The sequence below is a fragment of the Balaenoptera musculus genome, chromosome 20, assembly GCF_009873245.2.
Source record: "Balaenoptera musculus isolate JJ_BM4_2016_0621 chromosome 20, mBalMus1.pri.v3, whole genome shotgun sequence".
Lineage (NCBI taxonomy): Eukaryota > Metazoa > Chordata > Mammalia > Artiodactyla > Balaenopteridae > Balaenoptera > Balaenoptera musculus.
Genome location: NC_045804.1, coordinates 31,147,706 through 31,173,710, shown reverse-complemented (window position 1 = coordinate 31,173,710; position 26,005 = coordinate 31,147,706). Strand labels below are relative to the sequence as shown.

At 43.5% G+C, this 26,005-nt stretch overlaps 1 protein-coding gene across 2 annotated transcripts in view; it reads right to left on the bottom strand.

Moving 5' to 3' along the window:
• Positions 1-21,073: 21,073 nt before the first annotated feature.
• The window catches only part of HLF (HLF transcription factor, PAR bZIP family member), a 52,533-nt gene continuing 47,601 nt past the window's right edge, over positions 21,074-26,005 (bottom strand). The window contains exon 4 of one of the 2 annotated variants that reach the window (XM_036836523.1): positions 21,074-25,366. In XM_036836523.1, coding sequence (XP_036692418.1) covers positions 25,148-25,366 — 219 coding nt within the window. In that variant the 3' untranslated portion in view covers positions 21,074-25,147. The remainder of the gene's footprint in view (positions 25,367-26,005) is intronic. The other variant, XM_036836524.1, reaches the window with a different exon arrangement.

Genomic DNA, 26,005 nt, shown 5'->3' with positions numbered 1-26,005 from the left:
ATCTTCACTAATTAAATTTCGTTTTTCTTTATTGTTGTTTTTCCAAGATGTCAAATAATTGTGAATCCTGCATCAGTCAGTGGGCTTTTTAGTTTCATTTAAGTCACGGACAACATCCCTGGCTGAGTCAGAGCACAGACCAGTGTTCTGGTGCTTCACCAGGTACCCCTCCAGGGGGACTTTTAATCCATTAACATCTTTTGGAATCCTTACCTGTTTCCAAACTGTGCCTCTAGCATTCCAAAATCTACTAGTAAGACAACGTTTTCTCAAAAGGAAAGTTGGTTAATTTTACATGATTTATTCATAGCAAAATTTTCTAACTCTCATGTTTCACTGTTTCTTTACTGTTCACACATCATTTCTTTCTGAAGAACGTTATACTTAGTGAAATATCAAGGAGCCATCACTGTCCCTTTCTGAAAGTTGAGGCAACGTTGGTCTGCCCTCAAGTTCCTAGCCCCTTTTTCATCTCTTCACATATTTCCCAAAGGACAGTAGCAACTGGGTGAGAATTCATCTGCATCCTCAGCAGTCTTATTCCTGATGAAGAGAGGGCCGGGAGGAGCATGGTCAGGGAAAAGCTGGCTTAGCCACAGAGGCTGGTTCCAGTGTAGGCAGCCTGGGCAGCTAATCCACAGTTCCAGGTGTGGTGTCCCGGGAAGTCAACAAGATCAGAGTTCCAAACTGCACTCAGAGGGCTGTGGTGGGGCTCAGAGCTGGCTTTTTTTTTTTTTTTTTTTTCTTTCTGTAATCATGAGAGCACCTAGTCAATGATTAGTGGACAGAGGGAGGAGAATCCTGCATTCCCCACTCCCTACGAGGGGGGCTGCTGAGAGTAGCATGGCATAATAAGGCCCAGCTAAGCTGACTGCAGTTTGGGGTGGAGCTTCTGACATAGCCCGCAGGGCAGGAGTCCTGTGCTATGAGTCGGGCAACTGTGGGCACAGCCCTATTGATCCCACTGCTGACGTGGCTCCTGCTCGTTCCACGAATGGCTCAAGGTGGAGGGCGGAGCACCTGTGATTCCAGCTGAGCGGGACTGGAGAAGGCAGGGGCCCCTAAGGAGCACTGCTGTTGAGAGTTTACCTGGTCCAGTGGGAATGGAGGTTGAGAGAGGCTACTCACACTATGGTCAAACATCTTGGCAAGTTACTGAATATCTTTGAGTTTTAAATTTCTCATTTGTAAAATAAAAATAATCATCTCTCCCTTGCAGGAATGGTATGAAAGAAAAATACGTGCATTAAGCACTCAGAACACAAGGGGCCCAATAAGTTGTACTTTGGGGAATTCCATTTTGTATGGGGGTTTCTTTCTGGGAGCAATTTCCCTCCTCTACTGCAAGATGGCGCCTGTGAGCAGCGCTGCCCTTTCCAAAGGCTTTCATTTCCACCCCTTGGGTGCGAGGTAGTTGTCTTCCTCTGTCAGTGCTCAGGCTGGTATTTAAAATCCAGCATTGCACACAGACTTTGTGTTTTTGATCCATCTGCTCTATGAAGAACTGTGAAACTCAGAAATACCTACTTCCAGCCAGACACCCATTTCTCCACTAGGATTTGTCAGTTGTTAAGCCTTTGTGATATAACCAGGCAGTTGGGCATTCCAAAGAAGTCAAACACTTAATTAGGACTCTGGCTTTTTATATGTTTACCTCTGTTATAAGTTAAAGAACCTGGAAAGAGTGCAGAGTTTCAAAGTTCAGGCATGTGGATTTGAATCTGAGTGCTGAGCAACCTCGGACAAACATTTGATCTCTCTGAGCCTCAATTTCTTCATCTCAAAGATGTTTGTAATCATTGTGGCTATTTCATAGGATTGTTGTAAGGATAAATGAGATAATATACTTAGGATAATAAGCATAAAACCTGGTACATAGTAAGCACGCCTGTGAGTATAAGCAATTATGACCGTCAAGGGCTTGAGCTTTGAAGTCTGTCAGATGTCGATTTGATGCCTTGCTCTTTGACTTAAGATCTTGCATGATCTTGAATAAGTTATGTAAACTCTCTGAGCTCTACTTGCCTTGTAAGTCAAAAGATTGTCATGAAAATTACAGAAATGTGTATACAAGTACCTTTCACTTTTTATTTGTATCATGTCCCATTTTAGATAGGATTTGAATTTACCCACTCAAAAACAGAAATTAGCCCAATGACCTTTTTATAGAATAGGTCTTAAAATCAAGGATAGAAAAAACAAGAGACAAGGTTAGGATCTTAGCTCCCATCGTAAGCGTCTGTGTAATTGCTAGTGACGGGGCACAAATTTGGCTTTGAGCTTCTTAGCACCCAAGGCAGTAAGAAAGGAAATATGGTTAGTTATGATTCAGAGTGCTGAGATAAATGCAGAGGAGTTCTGAAGAAGCCCAGCTATTCCTAGATCTGAGACTTAGGAGACTGTATGTAGCACATGGTGGATACACAATAGACACATAAATGTTAGCCATCCTCATCTTCAGCACAGAGGGAAGAGTGGGTCTAAGAATAAAAGCAACATGGAAGGGATAACATTTGAGCTGAATAAGACTGAACAGAATTTGCCAGAGGCCTGGACGGCCGGAGAAGGGAGGGAGCCTGCCCACAGGCGGAGAGAACAACCACCTTGGGATCATCCCCACCCATCAGGGGCAGGGGCCGGGGATGCAACTGCCATCAGGCTGAAAGGCACAGGGACTTGTAGTCTGAAGAGGCTGGAAGCAGCCTTGTCCACACAGCTGCTTTGGTTTAGAGTCTCCCTCCTGGACATCTGGTGTTTAATGACAATCCTCAGAGGGAAGCTGGTTGTCTTTTTTTGAGTGTTTTGTTTTGTTCTGTTTTCCTGAGAACCCAGCCTTATGGCTCTTGAAGGAAGAAAATGGTCAGGATGGTTACAGAGAATGTTCTCTTTTTTTCTCCAGGTCTTCTCAGCCATTACAACCAGTGCTGGGGGATTCTGTGACGTAAGATTGAGAAGGCGTTTTTAGGCCGTGAAGACCCAGAGAACTGTTAGGGAATCGTATACTAATTCCTCCTCTTCTTTCATTTCTTCCAACACATTCTCTCTCTCTCTCTCTCTCTCTCTCTCTCTACGTGGGAGGGGGTGAGATAAACCTGCTTCAGCCACAAAGACAGGACAGGCCCAGGTCCCTGCATTGCCCTGTGACTTTGTCCTAAATAAACCTCTATGTAAAGATGGAGCTTTGCTGCTTCGATGTGTTTGTGCCAGGAGGTTGAAAATGAGCTCATTAGTGGTTACAATTAGATTTGGATTCCTGAACACACACTTGGTATTGTTGCTTCACTCTCAGAGACAATTGAGTAGTCATTCATTTTCAGGACTTGAATACCCTATGGGCTCTTCCCAGCCTGCCCAGGATAGGCATAGGTGATCATGCAGCCCCAGGCAGTAGCTTACTATCTCTGCAATCAGCTGTGTTCTAAGAACTCTCCCGGGGGGCCAGTTCTTGGAATGGTTCTGATTGTTATCTTTGTACCCTCTGGAAGAGGGGAGATGTGGAAGAGTCCACATGCTCTGTCCAGGCACAGGAGGGGAGAGTCAAGACATCTGGACTTCCGGATATGACTGTCATAGACAAGTTTGGTGGCTTTGGATAAGACACTTCTGTTTTCTGCTCCTCCATTTTTCCCATCTGTTAAAAAAATTGCATATTAGAAGAATTTTTATATGTGGAATTTTGCAGAAAGTGTCCATGGATATCATCGTTTTCTCAAAAGGATCTGTGACCAACAATGGCTTAGAATCCCATGACTTATTGATTTACAAATTCTTATCATCCAACTTGGAGCAATTCTTTGGCTCTGTGCTTTTAGGAATGTCATACATCTAACTGTTCAGCAGTCTTTGCTAACTGCCTACCAATTCCTTTGATATGGTCCAAGGATGCAAAAGTCAATAAGACACTTTCAGAGAGACTACTTTCCCATGGAGGAGATGGACTCACGAACAAAGAGGCCATGGGCTCCCACTGACCGTCACCCCAGCACCCTCCACACGGGTCTCTCTCCTTGTGCTGCCAGCAGGCTTGCTGCTCTTACGTGGGAATGGGCTGTAACCCCTACTGTGTATTCCTCAGATCTGCACCTTCTGGATGAGAAAACCCATACTTTGCAGGAGCCCTGGAATCCCACCAGCCCCTCTTTTCCTGCCCTTCCTGGGGCCTCCTGGACCCTTTCAGGTCCAGCACTGCAGGGGAGTGAACTGTGGAGACACTGATGAATGCATATCACACCAGCACGCTAATTTTGCTCAGGTGTGGACCTTAGCAGTTCCCAGGGACCTCCTGGCTCTGCAAGAAACACTGTTAAATGGGAAATCTACTTAAAAGAAAAGAAAAGCAGGAATATTTCTCTCCACACACAGTGGGCCGGAAGGGCAGGTGCTGCAGCAGGCCAGGCTCTGTTCCCAGTTCCCTTACTGCCTGGACCCAAGCTTTTCCTTTGAGTCACTGTCCCATAGTCCTGCTACCATCACCTCTGCCCTCAACTATTCTACTTAACTTCCACATACGTCTCATTATACTTCATCCTCCATATGGCAGCCAGAGGGATCTTTTAAAAATGTAAATCAGAACACGCTACTCCCCTACTAAAACTTTCCAAATATTTTCACTGCACTTAGAATAAAATGCAAACTCCTCACCAAGTCCTGTAACACCTCCCATGATCTGGCATCTGCCTACCTGTTTAGCTCTATCCTGGACCCCCTCCTCCTCACTCACCAAGCTCACTGACCTTCTGTTTCCACATTGCGGTAATGTCCTTTCTGCCTCAGGGCCTCTGCACTTGCTGTTTTTGTTGACTGAACTGCTCTTCACCAGTTGCATGGCTTCTCCCTCTTATGATTCAGATCCCAGCTTAACAGGTACTTTTTTGTTAGAGTTCTTCCTTGAGGATCTCGTATAAATTTCCCCACCCTACTCCATCACAGCCTTTTCACTCTGCTTTCTTTTACTCTCGTATTTGTTGTAATCTGGAATTATCTACTTTATTTGTTTATTGTCTGCCTCCCCTGACCCGCTAATGAGCCTGGTCTGTCCCTTTCACTGTCGTATCCCCAGCATCTAGAATAGGGTATGGACCATAATAGATAATCAAATATTTGTTGAATGATTGAATGAGTAATGATGGGAAAGGCATTTAATATATTGGAGCCCCCATTCCTTAGCTACATATCTGATCTTTTATTATCCTCAGAAAACTCCCTGAGGTGGATGTTACCATCACAGCCACTTTACAGTTGAGGAAATGGAAAATCAGATGAGTTTAACAACTTGCCTAAAATCATAATTGTGGCCTGGAAGTTTATCCCCTTTGAGATACCAATAGACCTTTTGGGGAGAGAAATTCTCTCTATTCTTCCGAATTTTAAATCCCACCATCACGTTATCCATCCATTGGAGAATGGAATAATACATTGCCTGTCTGGTCTACTCAAAAGCAAGGTCTGTGACCAGGACTCAGCCCCAAGGAGTGATGGACTCTATTCCCACACACGCTTCTTCTGCATCTGATTCATTCTGAGCACATCTACTACATTCAATCATTTATTTATTGATATATCGATTCATCACATACGTACTCTTAGCAGGTACTATGATAGGCACCTGGCAGCTCCAGGGAGGAAAGGAACCCTTGATTCATGCTAAGGGTTTGTCCCTGGTCTCCCCTAGAAATGGATGGTCCCTAATAGTTTGTGTTGGTCAAATTCTAATTCTTTTGACTAAATAAGACAATGCATATAAAATGCTTATTAGCTGGGATTCTGGCATGGAGTAGGCACTCAAGGAATATTAGTGATGATGATGATGATGATGATATTAGAACCTGGACTTCTTTTCTCAGACAGGATGATTACAAGGGGAGAAAAGATTAAAAATGCCCTTGGCATTTTTTCCCTTCCAGAGGCATCCCATTGAAAACTCCAGCTCACATGACTTCCATTGCCTTTTCCTAAACCCACAGCAAGCAACTGCAAGTAATAAGCATAATTTAAATGCTGTGTCTTTCCTAATTAAGATCCATCCAGAAGGGGGATGCCAGAGTTATTTTAGTTCATAAGGCAGAGGAAGTTCCATTATATTAATCCAGGCTTTTCAACAGAGCCAAAGGGGAGATGTGTTCGGGTGTGTGTGTGTGTGTGTGTGTGTGCACGTGCGCTCATAGTGTGAGTTTGGAGTGCTATCAAGAATGCATAGTTGGCCCTGAACAGGTTGTAGGATATGAATTTTCAAAGGGAGCTGTTGATGGAGCCACTGGGGATTGTTTCCTGAGCGCCTCAGGCTGGTGAGTAACTCTGGGGGCTGCCTTGGCCCTTCTAGGTGGCTCTGAAGGAACCCACTGGAATGGCTTTTCCATGAGGAGATGCTGTCCCAGCTCCCTCCGCGGAGGATCCAAATGCTTGGCGGCTCTCCTTGGAAACGATGGTTGCCAGAGCAGCTGTGTCAGCCCAGCTTCCCCAGAAAAGAAGGGAAAGCAAGCAGAGCCCCCTCTGCTAACCCAGGGGGCTCTTTCCAGGGGACAACTCCCAAGAGCAGACCATACAGGAAACCAAATCCAGATAGAGAGGAGATGACAATGGAAAAACAAGGAGGAAAAGAAAAGAAAGGAAAACTCAGAAGGGCAAGGAGGTCTAAAAGGTTTAAGAGACATTCTCTCTGAGGACGGGTTTTGCTTTGCAAGGGCAGGAGTTGGTCTCTGTGTAGAACAGTAAGCTGAAGGGTGAAGACACTTTGGGGCATGCTTTTCATGTTCAGAGAGTTCTTCTTTCCCACCACTGGGCCCTGAGCCCTCACTGTAATATTTTTGAAATACATCTAAATGTATTTTCTCTTATTGACAAATCCGTTTCTTTCCCAGGATCCCTTCAGCCATATGGCCACTGGGAGGGAGAGGAAAGCTATGGAGTAGCAAAGAAGGAAGACAGGATATTAAGGGAATTCCACACCCAGCAGTAAAGGGGAGGAAATGCATTTGCAGGTCTGAGAAGGGGGCTTAGAAGAGAGAGAAGTCAGGGCAAGAAGTATGAGGCGTGGGTGTTTCTGCTCCTCCACTCCAGGTCAAACTCAGGTTGTTGGGGGTAGGAGGGGAGGAAAGATATTTATCAGGGGTTAGAAACACCCAGATAGGGAAATAGGATGACTTACCCACCCCCGACGCCAGGAAATGCAAATGTCTTAGCCCAGGGCAGCAGGCACCAGGGCTGAGGAAGGTTTCCAGGAGATCCAACTTGCAGAGACTTGCAGACTCCAGCTTGGTGCGGGGTACACATCTGAGAGTTCCTGAACCCATAGGGGGATGCAGAGGCTGAAATAAATGAAGCACCAGAATAGATCTGTGTGGTAGATAAGATGGCTGCAGGGAGTGGCAACTCACCTCTGGAGGCCAAGTCGGGGACCCCACACAAAGCTCCGAAGGACCAGGCAGGATCTCTTTCCCAGGTATATACCCAGGAACCAGACCAGAATGGCCCACGGGTCAGCACATACCCAATAGCAGCACATGGAACTGTGATTACCCCCTGCTACTGTAGGACTTTTAAGTTCCATCTCCACCCAGACACCTCCACCTCCACCCTGGAGAAAGAGAGGAAGGTGGAAAGATATCTTGAGAGAAACTGCCCTGGACATTTGTACTTTGAATTGATTGAATTCTTAACCCAAAGAATTCAAGTTGAATGAAAGAGCCTGTTTTAAATTGGAAAAGAGGAAATTACTTTTAATTGGCCAATTAAATTTTCTGGGGACTCAAATAAATTGATGAAATCAATTATAGATACTTTTAGAGCTACAATTTTCTTTTTTTTTGCACAACTGAATTGCAGTGTAAAAATTTTTACCTCTCTATAATGATGTGCTTAACACATTCACAAACAGATTTAGAGCCTATGAATCATCTTCACATACATTATTATCATTTTTGAACTTGACATCAAATCAAAGTAGATGTTTTATTCCAACTTTATAGATGCAGGAAACAGAGGCTCAGTGATGGTCAGAGCCTTGTTCAAGTTCGACAATCTAGGAGAGGGCCTCTTCCATGTCCATTTCAATACCAACTGCTGAATCTCCGCCTAATGTAGTGGTTCTCGACTGGGGCCGTTTCTGGAGACAATTTTGGTTGTCACACTGAGGGGAGGGATGCTATTGGCACCCAGTGGGTAGTGGCCGGGGATGCTGGTGAACAACCTGTGGTGCAAAGAACAGCCCCAGCAAAGAATGATCTGGCCCCAAATGTCTCGTGCCAAGGTGAAGAAACCCTCTGATACATACATTATAGGGGATTGATTCCAAGGGGGAAATTGTCTCTCTCCTTTCACACTTGCGAAAATGAGCTAGGACCCAGAGCCAAGGTGATTATTATTTAATAAGGAAGACACAACTGATAAAACTTAACTTACCAGAGACACAGCCTCATTGGAGCTTCGTTTCTGAAATGCTGTGGGGGATGGATAAGTCAAAGGCTTTATTGGATCAGGGAGAAATTTTCTGTCTCCTTTCACACTTGTGAAAATGAGCTAGGACCCAGAGCCAAGGTGATTATTATTTAATAAGGAAGACACAACTGATAAAACTTAACTTACCAGAGAACACTGGAGGACCCAGAGCCAAGGTGATTACTATTTAATAAGGAAGACACAACTGATAAAACTTAACTTACCAGAGACATAGCCTCATTGGAGCTTCGTTTCTGAAATGCTGTGGGGGATGGATAAGTCAAAGGCTTTACTGGATCAAGAGGAAATTGTGTGCACCCTGGGCAAGCTGGCACCCAGGGTGTATTTGGAACAGATCATTTTTAACTTCCTTTCCTCTGTACAACACGATTATATTCAGTAACAATCAAATTAAAACAAATAATAACAGCCAGAAGACAATTTTTTTAATTGAACATCATATACATAATTGTCAGTAATAAAAAGATAAATATAGTAAAAAAGGAAAAGAGTACTATATTAATATTTTTAAATTATATGAATGTATTTTATTTTTTTTTTTTATAAATTTATTTATTTATTTATTTATTTTTGGCTGCTTTGAGTCTTCGTTGCTGCACACGGGCTTTCTCTAGTTGCAGCGAGCAGGGTTACTCTTTGTTGCTGTGCATGGGCTTCTCATTGTGGTGGCTTCTCTTGTTGTGGAGCATGGGCTCTAGGAGCGCGGGCTCAGTAGTTGTGGCGCACGGGCTTAGTGGCTTCGCAGCATGTGGGATCTTCCTGGACCAGGGCTTGAACCCGTGTCCCCTGCATTGGCAGGTGGATTCTTAACCACTGCACCAACAGGGAAACCCTGAATGTATTTTCTTTCAAAGGAAAAAAAGTATACCTATATATTGGTCTTCTGCAATAATGAATAATATTATAGCTTCTATGTTCATGCCTTGACTTCTATAAATTTGTCAATGATTTCATTAAAATTAGTCTTCTCTGTCAAAATTAGTCTTCTTTGCATATTCATGTTCAGTAGACAATGCAGCCAGCTTTGTCAAGCTATCTTCACTCATTGTAGATCAACGAATTTTTTTATTAGACAGTCTTAATTTTGAAATTTTCTTTCACACAAAGCAACAGTTTTACAAATAAGAATTTTAATACCTACCTAAGGGTGAGTTTGGCTGAGATATATAAAATATCCCATTTCTCAATAAATTCCAGAAATTGCAATACTCCTCGTGTCTTTGTTTCTCTTCAGGATGTATTCTAGCAGCTTTCCAAAGTCTCCACAGTTGAGAATTTCTACTAAAATACCTTCTGCAGAAAATCCATCTAATTTCATTGCATTTGATAAAAACTTTGAAAAATTTTTCTTCTGCAAAAACAGAAAATGACTGAATAACAGAGAACATTGACATTATCATTAAAAAAAAATCACTTCAAACAATGAACCCCTTACTGCCTACACCCAGGGCTGACCTATCCTACCCCCCAGCCGGCCCAGCCCTCGGTAGACACTTCCTGGAGGAAGTAAGTTCCATTTTTACTTTGTTAGGGGAGGATCTGTGTGGTCAGGCAGCCTTCATGGAACCAGTGTTCCACCATGAGGTCCTTCTTTTTTCACTTTGTTTTCACTCTTGGCATACAAGATATGCAAATACAGAAACACATTAAAGAATAAAAAGGAAACATTGTGTTAGTTAGGGTTATGTTCGGTTTTCCATTCATAATATACAATCTCTGCCCACAAAGATGTTGATGTCTTTGTGGAGGGGCTACTTTATAGACAAATGTGTCATTGTAGGATGTTAGCCGTCACAAGAGAGGGACAGGTGGAGAGCTTGGGTTGGAAATGGGGTGAGGTTCAGAGGAGGAAGTAACTGCATCCAACCAGGAGACTAGAGGAGATTTCACAGGAAAAGTGACATTTCAGTTTATCCTGAAGAATGAGTAGGATTTGGATACTTAAAGACTATGCTAAGGCCTAGAAGCCAGGGCCTCTATTTCTCCATCATCTCTGCCCCTTGGGTCTACATGGAGAATAACACAAGAGGAGACAGGTGCTCTACTGAACAGAGCCCGGCCTGGGAGGTAGGGGATCACTGTCATTGCACTTAGCTGTGTGTGATACTCAGCAAGTCATTTTCCTTCTCTAGGCTACAAAACGATAGGGTTTACCCGCTGAAATATCTCAAAGGCATCCTCTGACTCAAACATTATTGCATGATCCTAAATGGGCCTTGGGGTGGATTTCTGAGAATGGGCACTGGGCTTCCTGTTCACATAGTCACTTTAGCGAATGGGTATTGCTTCAGGGAGTCAGCTGTGGTGTTTACAAGGTCATAGAGAGGGGGCCAGGAAGTCTGGGCTTTTCCTATTCCATCCACCTGCCCGGGGGCCTTGAATCTCTGTCCCCACTTCCCTGTAGTCATCCCCACCTCTCATTCACATCCACCCACTCACATCTCCCCTCCACCTCCACATAAAGGGAGGGAAGTAAGAAGGGAGAGAGAGAGGGAGTGGGGGAAGGGAGAGAAAGAATGAGGGAGGGGGAGGGGAGAGACGGCAGAAGACAGAGGGAGGGGAGAATAACCATCTCAGTGCACAAATAGCTCAAATCCAAGCTTCCCACCGAGAACTGTGAGACCAAGGGAAGTCTCATCTCCTTTCCGCTCACCCACCTCTGTCTCCTTTTTAAAATTTTTCCTCTACTTCTGAGATTCATCTTCATTCAAAAGAAAGAAAGGCCCTTTGGTCTTTTAAGGGTACCTTTTCACGAGGCTTTTGTGGGTGTCCACATCCCTCTGTAGTTCTGGGGAGGCAACAGGGGGAGGGGGCACCTGAAAGAAGGGGTTCTGCAAGGTTCCAGGGCAGGAGAGGGATCCCTGGGCTGTCACAGAAGCCTTGTCAAAGGGCTCATGTTCTGGCCTTCAAAGCTATGAACAAAAAAGTTAGGAAGAGGAGAATAAGGGTATAGGTGGGGAAGATTCATTTTTAGGAAAGGCAGTCCTATAGCGGATGAAATCACCCGAGCCCTGGCTTCTCGCTCTCAAAGCCTAATCTGATCTCAGAGGTTGTGGGTGACGAAGCACCAGGTGCAAGCTGGGGAGCCAGCACCCTGTCAGAGACATTTATTTTTTTTAATATATTCAAAATTTATTAATTATAGCTGAGGAAGTCGGGGTATGTTTTCAGATTATTGAGGAGGCATATGATGGGCTGGGGTCAGTACAGTCCCTTAGGGAATGTAGGGATGTCAAAGCCACTCTGCAGCTCAGGTTGCCCCCTCCTCTTTGAACTTGGGCCAGCCCTCAGTTTCCTTGTTTATTCTACCTGGAGCACCTCACAGGGTTGCTGAAAGGGCCCGAATGAGAAACAGATGAGGGACCATTCTGAGGTGCAATGGTGTTCAGACATGTCGGGAGCCTCGGCACAGGGAAGAGAATCATTTCCTTCTCTGAGTGAGTCTTCCTCATGTGAGAGGTTCAGGAAGAGACTTGCCCTTCTCTCTCCTTCCTTTCACCCCCTTCTCAAGTCACAGGAGGCTGCCAGGGGAAAGGACAGAATTGGAGAAGAAACCTGGCTTGTAGCTGGACCTTGCGTCATGCTGGAAGCCACCTACTCCCCAGGAAAATTGCACAGTTTAACTGTGGGTCCACACTGAAGGGCATACATCTCTAAATCTTTACATCCTAGGACTCATTTTCAGGGGTGGCTTCAGAATTTCTAGGTAGAAGTAGCTTAAGGGCTGCAATCTGTTTGGAGAGTGGGGTGCAGCCATGTTAGTAAAGCAAGCATTATGGTTTTACATGCTAATTTGGGGAAGATTTCAGAAATTAGTGCTGATCATGGGGTAGAATATTCCATGATGCTCTGCTACCAGTTTATCTTGGAGTGAAAAATTAAAGATGTGATGATGGTTCTGATGCCGAAAACTTGGCCTCTGTGCACGGGAGCTGAATGGGATCTCTGAGACAGAGTTTTAGGTGAAGTAGAGAAGAATACCTTTATTGCTTTGCCAGGCAAAGGGGGACACAGCAGACATGTGCACCTCAAAAACTGTGTATCGAAACCCGGCGGGATTTGGTGAGGAGTTTTATAGCAGTGGTTCAAGGGCAGGGTTGCTGATAAGGATTAGGGTGTGCAGGGCCTGCACTCCTTTAATCTGGTCTCAGGTGGTCTCTTAATCTTGATGAGTTTCTCTGGTTCCTTTAATTTGGAATGAAGAATGATAACATCTTCCATTTGTTGGGGGTTTTAGTTCTGTAAAGAGCTCAAAGATATTGTTATGTGTATGCCTTAAGGCAGAATCAGGACCCTGCCCCCAAGCCCCACTATTGTTTCTTGACTGCTCCCTCCCTTTCCTGATTAGCAACTGCTGGAATCTGCCCTTTGGAACTCAGGGAAGGTCTTGGAGGCTGGAGTCTCCTTATTTGTAAAGGGTGTCTTTACAAATAAGAAATGGGGGACATAGAAAGACTTCCACGGCCAGGAGCCCCACAGGGTCCTTCTTGGTTTCATTTCTTAGGAGGCAAGGTTGATATTTCAGCATGAGCATTAGACCAGGAGTTTGCAAACCTATGATGGAATCCAGTCTCCACTAGTAAATGTTTGATTTCTAATCTTAAAATAAGGGTAGTAGATGAGAGATTCTCCAAGACTCCTTTTTTAATCCATTCACTCTCCTATAATATGTTAGAATAGGAATCTTACAAGTAAATCTAGCCTAAGGGACAAAAGTGCTAAAAGGTCTCATTGTGTTTTGTCAGATCCTGTGTTACTCATTTGAATTTCAAAGGCCAGAATGAGGACTCCAACTCTGGGCCCCTCCTACCTGGAGCTTCTTATTTACTTCCTGCAAGGTCAAGGAGAGGAGAAGTTGGGTAGTGTGAGAGAAGGAACTAATACTTGTTGAATGTCTAATATTTCAAGTTGCCAGGTGCTTTATATATGTTGCTTAATGCAAACAATATTAAGATGGCATTAAATGACTCTGAGACTCAGAAAAATTAAGTACAGTGTTACTAGCTAAAAAGAGCTTCTCCATAGTGAATGCTCAATGAATATTTGTTTATTAAATAAATGGATGTCAGAAGCAGGGTTTAAACCCAAGTGTAAACTCCAAAGCATTAGAGTATTAATTCACAAGCTGCAATTGGAATCACCTGGGGAATTTTTTAAACTACTGATGCCTGGGTTCCACCTACCCCAGCAGATTCTGATAACAACCAGTTTGAATGTGACCTGGGAATCAGGATATTTTTTAAAGTTCCCCAAGTGATTCAAATGAGGAGCAAGGTTTAAGAGCCACTGTCTTAGATCAAACTCTCAGCTGATTAGAGGGAGTGGCTTCTCTGGAGTTAGGTGTCCCTCCTAGTTCAGGCAGCCATGGATGGAGCTGGGGCTCACAAGGTATAAACACACCAGCCCCACTTGGGACCATATAGGACAGGTGGGCAAGGATAAGCACATCTGGAGCAGTAGAGGGCTTGGGAGTCCAAAAAGCTTGGTGCAAATCCTGGCATTACTTTTCCTATTTGTAAGCTCTGCTCCAGAAATTCTAATTTCAGAACTCTTTGAACCTTGGTTTCTTTAAGTCAAAGGTGAAGGGTCTCAAATTAGGATGTTTGATTTGCCACCAAATGAATACACATTCACAGAGATAGAATGGAAACTTTTTTGGTAACTTTCTTTGGGCACTTCTTCATCTTTTGAAATATACCTTAACATCCATAAAATAGAAATAGCCTCAAGCCTCCCTTACTTTCTGAGGCTTGCCAGAGAAAAGTTGCCAATCTTGGATCCATATCCCTCTCAGGGTGTTTTGGGAGTCAGTGCAGTGCTCTTCAGCCAAGGGTGTACAAGGGAGACTCAACTAGGAGAGTTTTCTAGGGAAAACAGGCTGGTCTTCCACACCAGAGGCTGCGTGTCTCAGGGTGGTGCAGGCAAGGGTGTCTTTACAAGCTCCCCAGATGATCCTTCTGTGCATCCCTGGCTGTGATCCATTGATCAACTGAGGTCATGTAAATGAAACCTTAGAGCTATCCTTGACTCTTCTACCAAATCCTGTGGACTCAACCTCCCAATCTATCCATCCATCTCATCCCTAGAGCCTTATTCAGAGACTAATGTAAGATCCTCCCTCACCCTCCAACTCTTCCTAATTCCCTGCAATCCATCTTCCACATAGCTGCCAGTATAATCTTTCTAATAAGGAATCTGCTAATGTCATTCTCCTGATCAGGATAAATTCCAAAGGCCTTGGAGTGATGTGCAAGGACATTCATGGTCTGGCAACACCTCGTTTTCCACCATGCTGCCCCTAAGACCCTATGATCCAACAATGCTGTCAGCCCAGTGAGGGTTCTGGTTTCTCTCACCTCTGTGCTGCTACCTGGAATATCCCTGCCCATCTTTTCCTCACAAACTCTTGCTTTTCCTCACTCAGCTCAACCATCACCCTCCCTTGTAGAGCCCTCCAAGACCCATCCTGCTCCCCATCAGAGAGTGAGGGAGGCTTGGGGCCACTCCTATTTTATGGCTTTTAAGGTATATTCCAAAAGATGAAGAAGTGCCCAGAGAAAGTTACAAAAAAAATTGCCATTCTATCTCTGTGAGTGTATATTCATTTGATGACAACTCAAACATCCTAATTAAACATCCTAAACCCTTCAAAAATGTAAGACTTGGCCAAATGACCTCCCTGCTCCCTACCCCCCCATCCATCCCACTCCAACACACTGCTTTGATCTAGCATAATCTTCAAATTGGAGGAGCCATGCAAGTAGTGGGATATGTGTGCATAGGCAAATTTTAAGGGAATTTCTAGATCCTCAACTTCTATATGTACTTTTTCTTAAACTGATCTGCCCAAGAAAGTGCTGTTGATGAGGCCTCATGCTGCTTCTCCTTTCCTTTCCTCCCCTTTCAAAATCATACTCCTCTCTATCTACCAAAAATAAGTATGCTTCCTGCCCAGTCTATGTCTTACTTGGGGGGCTCTGGTTCCAGGTGTAAAAATGCCTGGGGCACCAAGGGATGAAGAGGAAGTTCCCAAGATTTGCAATTCCACTGAAGTTTTGCTTTTTTTTTTCAATTTTTTTTTTTTTTTTTTTTTTTTTATTTATGGCTGTGTTGGGTCTTCGTTTCTGCGCGAGGGCTTTCTCCAGTTGTGGCAAGCGGGCGCCACTCTTCATCGCGGTGCGCGGGCCTCTCACTATCGCGGCCTCTCTTGCTGCGGAGCACAGGCTCCAGACGCGCAGGCTCAGTAATTGTGGCCCACGGGCCCAGTTGCTCCACGGCATGTGGGATCCTCCCAGACCAGGGCTCGAACCCGTGTCCCCTGCATTGGCAGGCAGACTCTCAGCCACTGCGCCACCAGGGAAGCCCTGAAGTTTTGCTTTTTAAGGTCAGTAGTAAATTTATCAAAAAATTTAACATATGTATGGATGGATCTAGAGATTATCATACTAAGTGAAGTAAGTCAGAAAGAGAAAGACAAATACCATATGATATCACTTATATGTGGAATCTAAAATATGACACAAATGAATTTATAAGACTCACAGACATAGAGAACAGACTTGTGGTTGCCACGGGGGAGAGGGGTGGGGGAGGGATGGATTGGTAATTTGGGATTAGCAGATGCAAGCTATTATATATAGAATGGATAACCAACTAGGTCCTACTATATAACATAGGAAACTATATTCAATATCCTATGATAAACCATAATGAAAAAGAATATGAAAAAGAATGTATATATATGTATAACTGAATCACTTTGCTGTACAGCAGAAATTAACACATTGTAAATCAAGTATACTTCAAAAAAATAAATTAAAAAAAATTTAACATATATATGTGGTTTTGATCAATTGCATAGTAGTAGTCAAGGTAACTAAATCACACCTAAAGAAACATTTTTAAAACTTTTTGAGCCTTATGTTCAGAGAGAATAAAAATAATAATCTCAGTCTATAGATACGGTTTCACGGCTGAAAAATATGGAGGGTCAATACAAGACTTTTAAGCCCCAAAATATATTACATTAGAAACAAATTCAATGAGGGACAATACCATGAAAATAACGATTTTGAGGGAAAAAGAAGTGATGTACAAATTCCAACTGCATTTCTTTTTTACGCTTTTTTTAAAAATTTTTTAATTTAATTTTATTTTTGGCTGCATTGGGTCTTTGCTGCTGTGCGTGGGTTTTCTATAGTTGCAGCGAGCAGGGGCTACTCTTCGTTGTAGTGCGCGGGTCTCTCATTGTGGTGGCTTCTCTTGTTGCAGGGCAGGGGCTCTAGGCACACAGGCTTCAGTAGTTGTGGCTCGCGGACTCAATAGTTGTGGCTCGCGGGCTCTAGAGTGCAGGCTCAGTAGTTGTGGCACACGGGCTTAGTTGCTCACGGCATGTGGGATCTTCTGTGACCAGGGCTTGAAGCCGTGTCCCCTGCATTGGCAGGCAGATTCTTAACCACTGTGCTACCAGGGAAGCCCTGCATTTTTCAAATGGATGTTGGCAGGTATCCGATCACTTGGGGTTTTTTACCTCACTGGCTACATTAAGAAGAGCAATGTCGTGCTTTATTAAAATGCTGATATTTAGAGCAGCTATTGCTCTGTTTGTACCTATTTATACTTGTGGTGAAAATTTTTAGATGTTAGCTTTATAATGTGCAATGTGGGTTCATGGTTAGCAAAGAATTTTAGGGAGTTATGTGAGTTAAAATATGGGAAGAAGCCACCGCAATGAGAAGCCCGCTCACCACAACTAGAGAAAGCTCGCGCACAGCAACGAAGATCCAACGCAGCCAAAAATAAATAAATAAAATTTATTTTTTTAAAAATGGGAAAATCAGTGCTCTAAGAAACATTAGGCCTCATTTCTAGGTAAGTATCTGAATATCTGGGGTGAGGGATGGAGGAGGGACCAAGTGGCCAGGGAGAGAGTCTAGGCTAGGGGAGGGATGGATGTAGAGGCTGGTCCCCTGAGGACATCTGGACAGCTCTGGACGCTGTTCAAATGCAGGAAAAACTGAGGCAAGAGGCAGGCAGTGATATTCTGAAGGTCCAGCCCAACAGGCTGGGCCAAACCAGGGTGGGAGGTCTGTCCTGGAGGCAGGTAAACCACAAAGTCCTGTATGTGAGAGGTGACGAGTCTGGGTTTTAACCAGGAAACATCCTCCACTTCCCAGCCTGGGGAGGAGGCTGGCAAAGATGTGAGGACTTCAAATAAGGACACTGGACTGCAGAAGAAGGTTCTCAAATCAGGGTAGGCTGACCACTGCAACAGTCAACCTCAGGATCTCAAAGGCTAAGTACAGGAAGGTTTTTTTCTCCCTCATGTAACAGTTCAGTGACTCAAGAGGCCTAGGTCCCTTCCTCCTTAAGTCTCCTTCTTCTCAGGGCATCTGCTGGAGCCAGAAGAAGGAGAAGAGGAAGAAGGGTAGATGGAGATGTTTGTGGGCGAGTCATGAAGTGACACCCAGGATCACTCCTGCTCATGTTCCATTGGCCAGAATTCAGTTGTCTGGCCACACGAAATGCAAGGAAGGCTGGAAAAGGTGGTCTAGGTGAATGTCTAGAAGGGAAAGCAATGGGTTTAGTAAGCTGCTGACATAGTTCTCAGCCTTATCATAGACCACGGGGGTCTGGGCCTGGCTCTACATGTGATTAGCAGGAGCTAAAAAAAGATGACAGATGATAGAGAGAGAGATAGATGATAGATAGATGATAGATGATAGATAAATAGATAGATGATAGATGATAGATAAATAGATAGATAGATAGATAGATAGATGATAGATAGATGATAGATACATAGATAGATGATAGATAGATAGAGGTATAGATAAAGGCAGAAGCTAACAAAAGACCCTTGGGAACCACCCACGACTTCTCATCTCTGTGTGAGCAGGAGCCTTCCGTCACACTGCAAGGGTCAGACTTTCAGTACCATTCAGTACATTCGTTAAAGTAAAGGTCTCCAAGATCCCAACAATATCAGAGGCAACAGAGTTGGCTTAAAAGTGGTGATGCTTCATGAATTTTATGTTTATAAAATCAATCTCAGAAACACAACTTCGCTCATAAAGTGACCACACTCTCTCTGCTGTTTACTCATCCATAAAACAGGGATGTCACCAAAATGTAGAAGAGGCTCTTGAATCTAGTATTTGCAGAATAAAAATGCACCCCCTAAAATACACAATATATAGTCTGACTCTATTGTAACACATCACCAGTGAAATCAAATCAAGCTATATTTATTAATAATTACTATTATTATTATTACAAAAAGCAAATATTTGTTGAATTCCTGTTATACTCTGCACATTGATCCAAGTGTTTTAAATGCATGTTCTCACTTAATCCTAGTAACAACCCTATAAGGAGGGTTGTAGTTTGTCCATTTTGCAGGTAAAACTCAGGGCAATTTGGTGAATTTTCTATGGTCACACAGTAAATAATAGAGATGGGATTTAAGTCCAGGTTTGCCTGCTCCGGGCTCACCCTCCTAATTACAGTGATTGCCTTTTGCCTTTGCTGAGCCCGTAGTTTAAGCCATGGAGTACAGTAGCATAGAACACAAACTCTGGAATCAGGCTTCCTGCCTGGACTTAAATTCTGCTTACTTCATTTCTATGAGCCTGTTTCTTTATCTGTAAAACAGGAAAAATATTAGTAGCAATTTCATAGCATGAGAATGAAGTGAGATGTGGCAGGTACAGGATTTAGGACTTGGTAACTGTCAGCTTTTCCTATCGTGCCAGGCTTTGCAGGATGAAGAGAAGTCAGAGAGGGGCCTTTGGACGCAAGTCTTCACTGACTCAAAACCCAGAGAGGCAGAGGACACTCACCACCTTCTTTACTTGGGCCTTTCTCCTCCAATAGGGTCCTTTACATTTGTTACCAAGAAGCCATCTCCCGACCACAAAGGCAAGACTTCCACAATTCCCACCCAGATCCTCGCTAAAGATGCCCAAGGAGACTTCTAAGCCAGTGATTTTCAAAGAGGGAATGGAATTCCTGTGCTTTGAAGAGAAGGGCTTGGCAGTTGAAGGTTTGTTATGTTTAAATGGGAATGGAAAAGCCATCCCAGGGCAGCATGTGACGGGCCCTGGGGACTGAGGGCTTGTGAGTGACTGGGCATCTACACAGCTGGGCTTCACACCAGTTCCTGCCATCCTAAAGTCAAAAGTCTCTCCAGGTGTGGAGAAGCAGTCACTTCCTCTAAGGGATTTGAAGACGCAAAAATAAAAAATCAGTTACTCAAAGAGAATCTTGCTAAGGTCATTGTACCTATTCCTCTGAGAAAGCAGAAAGTTGTTTAATGGTGAAAAAGAGCTGACCCCTGACTTGTAGCTGCTTAAATTGGAAGGTGCCACCTGGATGGACGTCCCCCAACCTGTGGTCAAAGCTCTGATCTACTAGGGATGTCAGAGTATGAACCACACCCATGCTGGGGCCTCACCTGTTCCCTCGCCACCAGCCACCTACCCCTTCTTCTGCACAGAATTGTCTTCTGACTTCTTTGGAGGAACAAATGGTCTGAAATATTGAACTGGAAAAAGTGCAACAGGCACACATTCTACTCCCCAGGCCCCTGTGGCAGTTATTTATTGAGGGCTGATGATGTACCAGAGACTATGCATTTATGTCATTAGTTCTCCCCACAACCCTCAGGGGTGGAGAGCCGACCTTCTCACAGATGGGAGATTTAGGTTTAAAAGTGCTTAGTAGCAGTTCAAGGTCACACACTCGTTAAGTGACAGATTTGAACCACTGAGCTCCTCACCAGAGCTCCCTTCTCTCCTGCCACAGATGCTGAGCTCCTTGGCCTGGACCATGGAACATGAGCGCCAGTGTTTTGAGCTCCCCAGGTGATTCTAATAGGCTGCCTGGGCTGGGAACCACCACTCTACATCAGCCTTCCTGTTAATCAGGGGTTTTTATTCCATCTTGCATCACAGATTCCTTTGGGGGGTAGGGAAGCTATGGATCTCCTCTACAGAAAAATAAATGCTTATACACAAAAAGTTGCATACAGTTTCAGGTAATTATGGAAGTTCTGAAGCTTCTACATGGATCCTCCAAGGTCATGAACTCAAATTAAGGTCAAGTCTGTAAATCCTTGGCTCCAATTACTTGGCTACACATGGGAGTTAGCTGTGAGCCTTTAAGAAATTCAGATTTCCAGGCCCCATCCCAGATGTACTGATTCAGAATCACTGGATCTGCAGTCTTGTAATATGGTCCCAGGTGATTCTTATACATCCAACCAGAAAACAGTCTTTGAACTGGTTTTTGGGAACCACCACTCTAAATGATGCCCATTTGATGGATCAGAACACTTTTCTGTCACTCCTACCAGCTACTTAAGCTCCCGAACCTTCTCTGTTTCTTCTGTAAATGGAGATAACAATTGTCCCTACCTCATAGGGTTGACATGGGATTAAATAAAATATTCCATGCAAGTGTTTAGCACAGTGTCTGGCATGTAAGCACTCAATAAATGTTGATTTTTCACTAATTATATAGTATTATTACTTTATCATCTATGTAATTAATCTGTCAATGGCTTCTTGATGATAGAATTGGGAACAGAATCTAATTTCCAGCAGACTGTCAACAAAAATAAAGGAAAGACAGGAAACAATCCAAAGTTTATTAAACTTTAAGAATAACAAGACAGATAAAGGTTTGGACTTAACAGGAATAAACACCACCAATACCATGGTGTACAATTACACTGACCTCAAGTGAACTTGTACCTGTTTAACAGATGCAATCTTTGTGGTGTTGCCAAAAGGATAACGGTGATTATTGTTATGTTCGGTAAGGTGCTCCAAAATGAAAGATTTTATGCCTTAACTATTCACACACACACAAACCACACACACACACACACACACACAGATTCCTCTACATACACTTGGCCCTCTGCAAAATGTACTGACTTTAGTTGCCAAATCCAATGCATCAAAATTGAAGACATGGCTTTGCTCATTTAAAAATGACATTGTTAATTGTAGAGAAAGCCTAGAGGAGATCTTGGCCTTCCCAGTGGGGTCCTAGAAGCCCTCAGCAGGAAGCTGGCAGACTGAGAGCAGGTGTCTACCACCTTCTGGGATTGGTCTGATTAACGCTGATAATGTTCCTAAAAGGAACATTAGGGGAAAAGTAGATAAACTCCCTGCGTTTTACAGAATGACCTTTGTTTTACTTTGGGGTGGGGGTGGGAGGTGGGAAGGACTCTACTTAAAATTCTTCTTGACTCTTCTGAAAACAGACTCAAGACCTTTCAAATGTACATTTAGAATTATTGTGAGTTCCCTCACAAAACTGGTGAGTTGGAAGGAACCTCTGGGCTTTCTCATACGGCTTCCTCCCCACCCAATGCCAGAATTCCGTCTGCAGGCTCCTCAAACAAATGGTCCTTCTGCTTCAAAGGATGGTTTCACAGCGGTCTGTTGTATTTGAAGATGAAAGGCCTGTCACTATCCTGCTCGCTGTGGGTTTTGAATGGTCAAAAGTGGCCACTTTCTCAAGGGGAGGAAGTGATCACTTACCTCCCTCCCATTCCCTACCTATGTTCTCAAGGCGGCACAAGCAGAAGGATAGGCTGACCAATTTTTGCCTTTCTTTGCAAGTCTAGTCAAAAGAAATGATGATGTGACCTTGTCAGGAAGTCCTAGGCCGCTCATTCCAAATCATGTCTAAATGATGTTGGCATAATATGATTTGGATTCATTTTTAATGGCCAAGTAATTAATCTCTGAAAGATGCTTATGATGAAAAGGTGAAAAATGACAACAGGACTCTTTTAATAGCTTCAGTCTGCAGAACTCATTTGACCCTGGATGATTCAAGTCATTCCAAATTGGGCCGGGCTTCCCATACTATTTAGCAGAACTGCTTTATTTACTAGTTGACTGCCCTGGACAGAACGCAGTGAGTCCAGGGGTTGAGTGCTCATGTGTGTGGTGACAATGACCTACATATAAGGCACCTGTACAGACTCCAAAGTTTTTAAATTTTTAAGACGAGGTAGGTTTCTGAAACCTCCCCTGGCACGCCAAAGAATGTTTTATTATGATCTTCTTATTTCTTCTGCAGAAAACATTTATGATGCTCATTTGATACAAACAACCTAATTTCAGAAAGACCAGTACTCAAATACAGTTTTTTCAGCTACCATTTTAAACGTCAATGAATTTAGATGGTCTTCAGTACAATCCTTCAACACTTCTCCACTTAAAGATGTCATTTGTTTCTGTTTTAGTGACGATTTAACAATTCTGCTGCAATTAGTCTCTTTACCTATAAAAAGGCCAACTCCATGTCCACTTGTTTCTCTGAATAACACTTATTCAGTTCTGCTTAAGTTTGCCAAAGGTCTCGTTTATTTTATTGGTTATTTACCTGAACAATGTATTTCAATTCCAATACTCTCCCATCTCCCACCATAATCTGTAGCTTGGGACAAAATGGATACCTAGCAGGAATATTTTACTATTCAGATTTCCCAAGACTATGACACTATGAGAGAAGCATTGCTGATGGATTGACAAGGAGACCACCAGGTCACTAAAGAATTACATACTCTGGACACAGGAAACTAGAAAATCCCACTGATGAAAGGGTATTTTAATCTTGCGGAAAATGTTTTTTTGCAACAACACCAGAATCTCTTGACACAAGTTAGTGAAACAAAAGAACAATCGTCTTTAAAGTCAAAACATCTATCAAATTATAAACCATACACATAGCACCAATATTAACCTTATACTGCGTAAGATGCACGTGCCCACAGAGGAGAACAGAATTGTTTGGGATGCTTGCAGTGATGTTCCATTCCAGGAACTCATAATTTTGAAGTGAACATTTTTGTGGCAGATGCTTTTCCTAAAAAACACTGTATCATCCAATAAATATTTGACTAACATCCATTTTGTGCTTTTGGGTGATGTTAACTGACTTCTTTCTGAGACCTAATAGGAAATAAGAAAGCTCCTTAGATGTTTTAGAGCAGAATTTGTCACAGCAAGCTTCGATACTGTTGTAAAATTTTAATTTAAAGCAGAAAACATGCTGATGTGTCAGTGATAGGCTTAAAATATTAAAGACTTCAGAAACACCCAAGCACTTCTTCTCTGTACAACATTGATGAATATATATCTTTGCTATATAATTTTAAAACATGGAATAGTTTTCCTTTTCTCTTTGCTATATATAATATATGTCTTCCAAAATACATCATCAGTATTTATATCTGAAAAATACTGTACAAAAAGAACTTCCTATAATTACTCTGTATAAACATTAAACAATTTAATAATCTCTCCTTTTGGTCTACAGTAAACATTTAAATTGATTGGATTAACCACAGTTTGTGACAACACCATCCCCTTCTGAGATACACCAGTGTCTTTTACATTCATTTTTCAGAAGTCCACTTTATAAGAGCATATACGTTCAAAAGCAAACAGAGAATAAGAAACATAAGCTCCAAAACCATTAATTTATGAAGCATTCAAAAATGACACCACTAGGAAAAAGGGTTTTACAAAACATCAACTTATTAACTTAACTGACTGATTCTTAAAAACGACAAGGTATAATTCACAAAAACATATATATTACAAAAAATGGGGAAAACTGAATCTTAATTGAATTGTATTGAATATCAAGAGGGATGTGGAAAAAGTTAACTAGAAAATTGGGGGCTAAGGGTATGGGAAAGGGGAGAAAACAAAAGCAAACACATCAATGTCAAAAACTGTTCCAAGATGCATTTTTTGGCTGTATACTGATAAGTTAACCCCTCGTTCTTAGACTTGGCATTTCCCTCTGCTTCTCTGTCCTGGGGATGTTCTGGGCATGCTCAAATGCATTACTGTAATTTTTGTTTTTTAAAAGACAGTGAAATTCTTAGGTAGGGAAAATATCCTACGTCCACTAGTAATACTCAGGCAGCATGCTCTAGCGTACAATAGGATTATTGCTTTAGGTACAGACAGTGCAAAAACACACTCTGTGTTCTATAATAGTACTCTTACTTGCCGGGGTTGGTAGAGTTAAAAGGAAACTTAGTAGACAGCAGTAAGTAAATATGGGATCTAATAAATCTAAACAGCACTTTAAATTTGAAGACGATTATCACCAAAACTGAAGATAGGAGGGAAGCAACCTGTAACTGAATGGAGCTGCAGTGTAGTGCTAAATTATTCTGTGCACCTTATTAGCATGGTAACTTACAGATTAAACAGAAACAAGAGTCTGTGGTCTCGAAAACCGAGATCTACTATTTCACCAGGGCCCTTCTTAGTGAACCCAACCAGAGGGTCCTGGAAGAGTAGGTAAGTGCCAACATGAAGCCACGTGGAAAGGGCAGGAGTGGAGAAGGAAGGGGGTCAGGAAACCCACGAGAGGTCTCCGCAGTCCAGTAAAAACATGGCACCTTTCATTTTGGAACTAAAAGACGATGGAGGGCTACCAAAATGGCAAGTGCAAAGGGACGCGCGCACACACACACACACACACCCGCTGACCACACATGAGCACAAGCACATACACACACCCACGCCAAAATGTGAGTCCGTCCTGTTGATGCATCTGGTAAAGTGCTGATGTCGGAAAGGTCGGTAGGTACGGTGCGATCAACCAGGAGACCCCTGTCCGGGGCCTGAGGCCGCCCGCGGACGCCGGCCTACAGGGGCCCATGCCGGGCCTCGTACTTGGCCAGGATGTTCTTGCACTTGCCCAGCTCCTTGCGCAGGTCGGCCACCTCCTGGCGCAGCGCCGAGTTCTCCTTCTCCAGGAAGGACGCGCGGATGGCGATTTGGTTCTCCTTGAGGCGCCGCGCATCACGCGAGCGCTTGGCCGCCATGTTGTTCTTCCGGCGCCGCGCCCAGTACTTGTCGTCCTGCTCGGGGCGGGGGAAACACACACCGACGCGGTTAGACCTCGGCCCGCGTCCCGCATCCCCACCGGGCTTCCCGCCCCCGGCTCCGGCTCCGGCTCTGCGAGCCGAGGGCACCCGCCCTTCGCCGGGCTGCCTCTCCAGCCCAGCAGAGCGCACGTCCCCAAGCAAAGCCGGGCCTCCTGCACTCCCTGAAGGACAAGCCTAACTCCTTCCCTCTCTTTGCGGGAAATGTTAAACCCTTTTCTTCCCTGGGAGCGTGCTTTCCTGAATAAATTGATACAGTATTGTTGGAAGGCGACCTGGCAGTATCTGCACCGTGCCTCTGGGCTCGCACCCTAGCGCAGTCCTCACGCACGTGCACACACACGGGCACAAAATTTTTACTGCAGCATTGTTTGTAATAGAAAAAAATGGGCAAAACCCCCTAATTATCAGGAGCTTTAATAACTACATCATGATAGAGTCACACAACTGTTAAAAATAATGATTCAGCTGAACCAGAAAGATGCTAGCGACATATCACTATGTGGGTAGAAACAGTGGCAATTTGCAGGTCAATAGGTTCCTCATCCCACTTTGGTTAAAAAATTATAATAGTATATATTCATAGAAAGAGGCCCAGAAGATTTATACACAGCTATT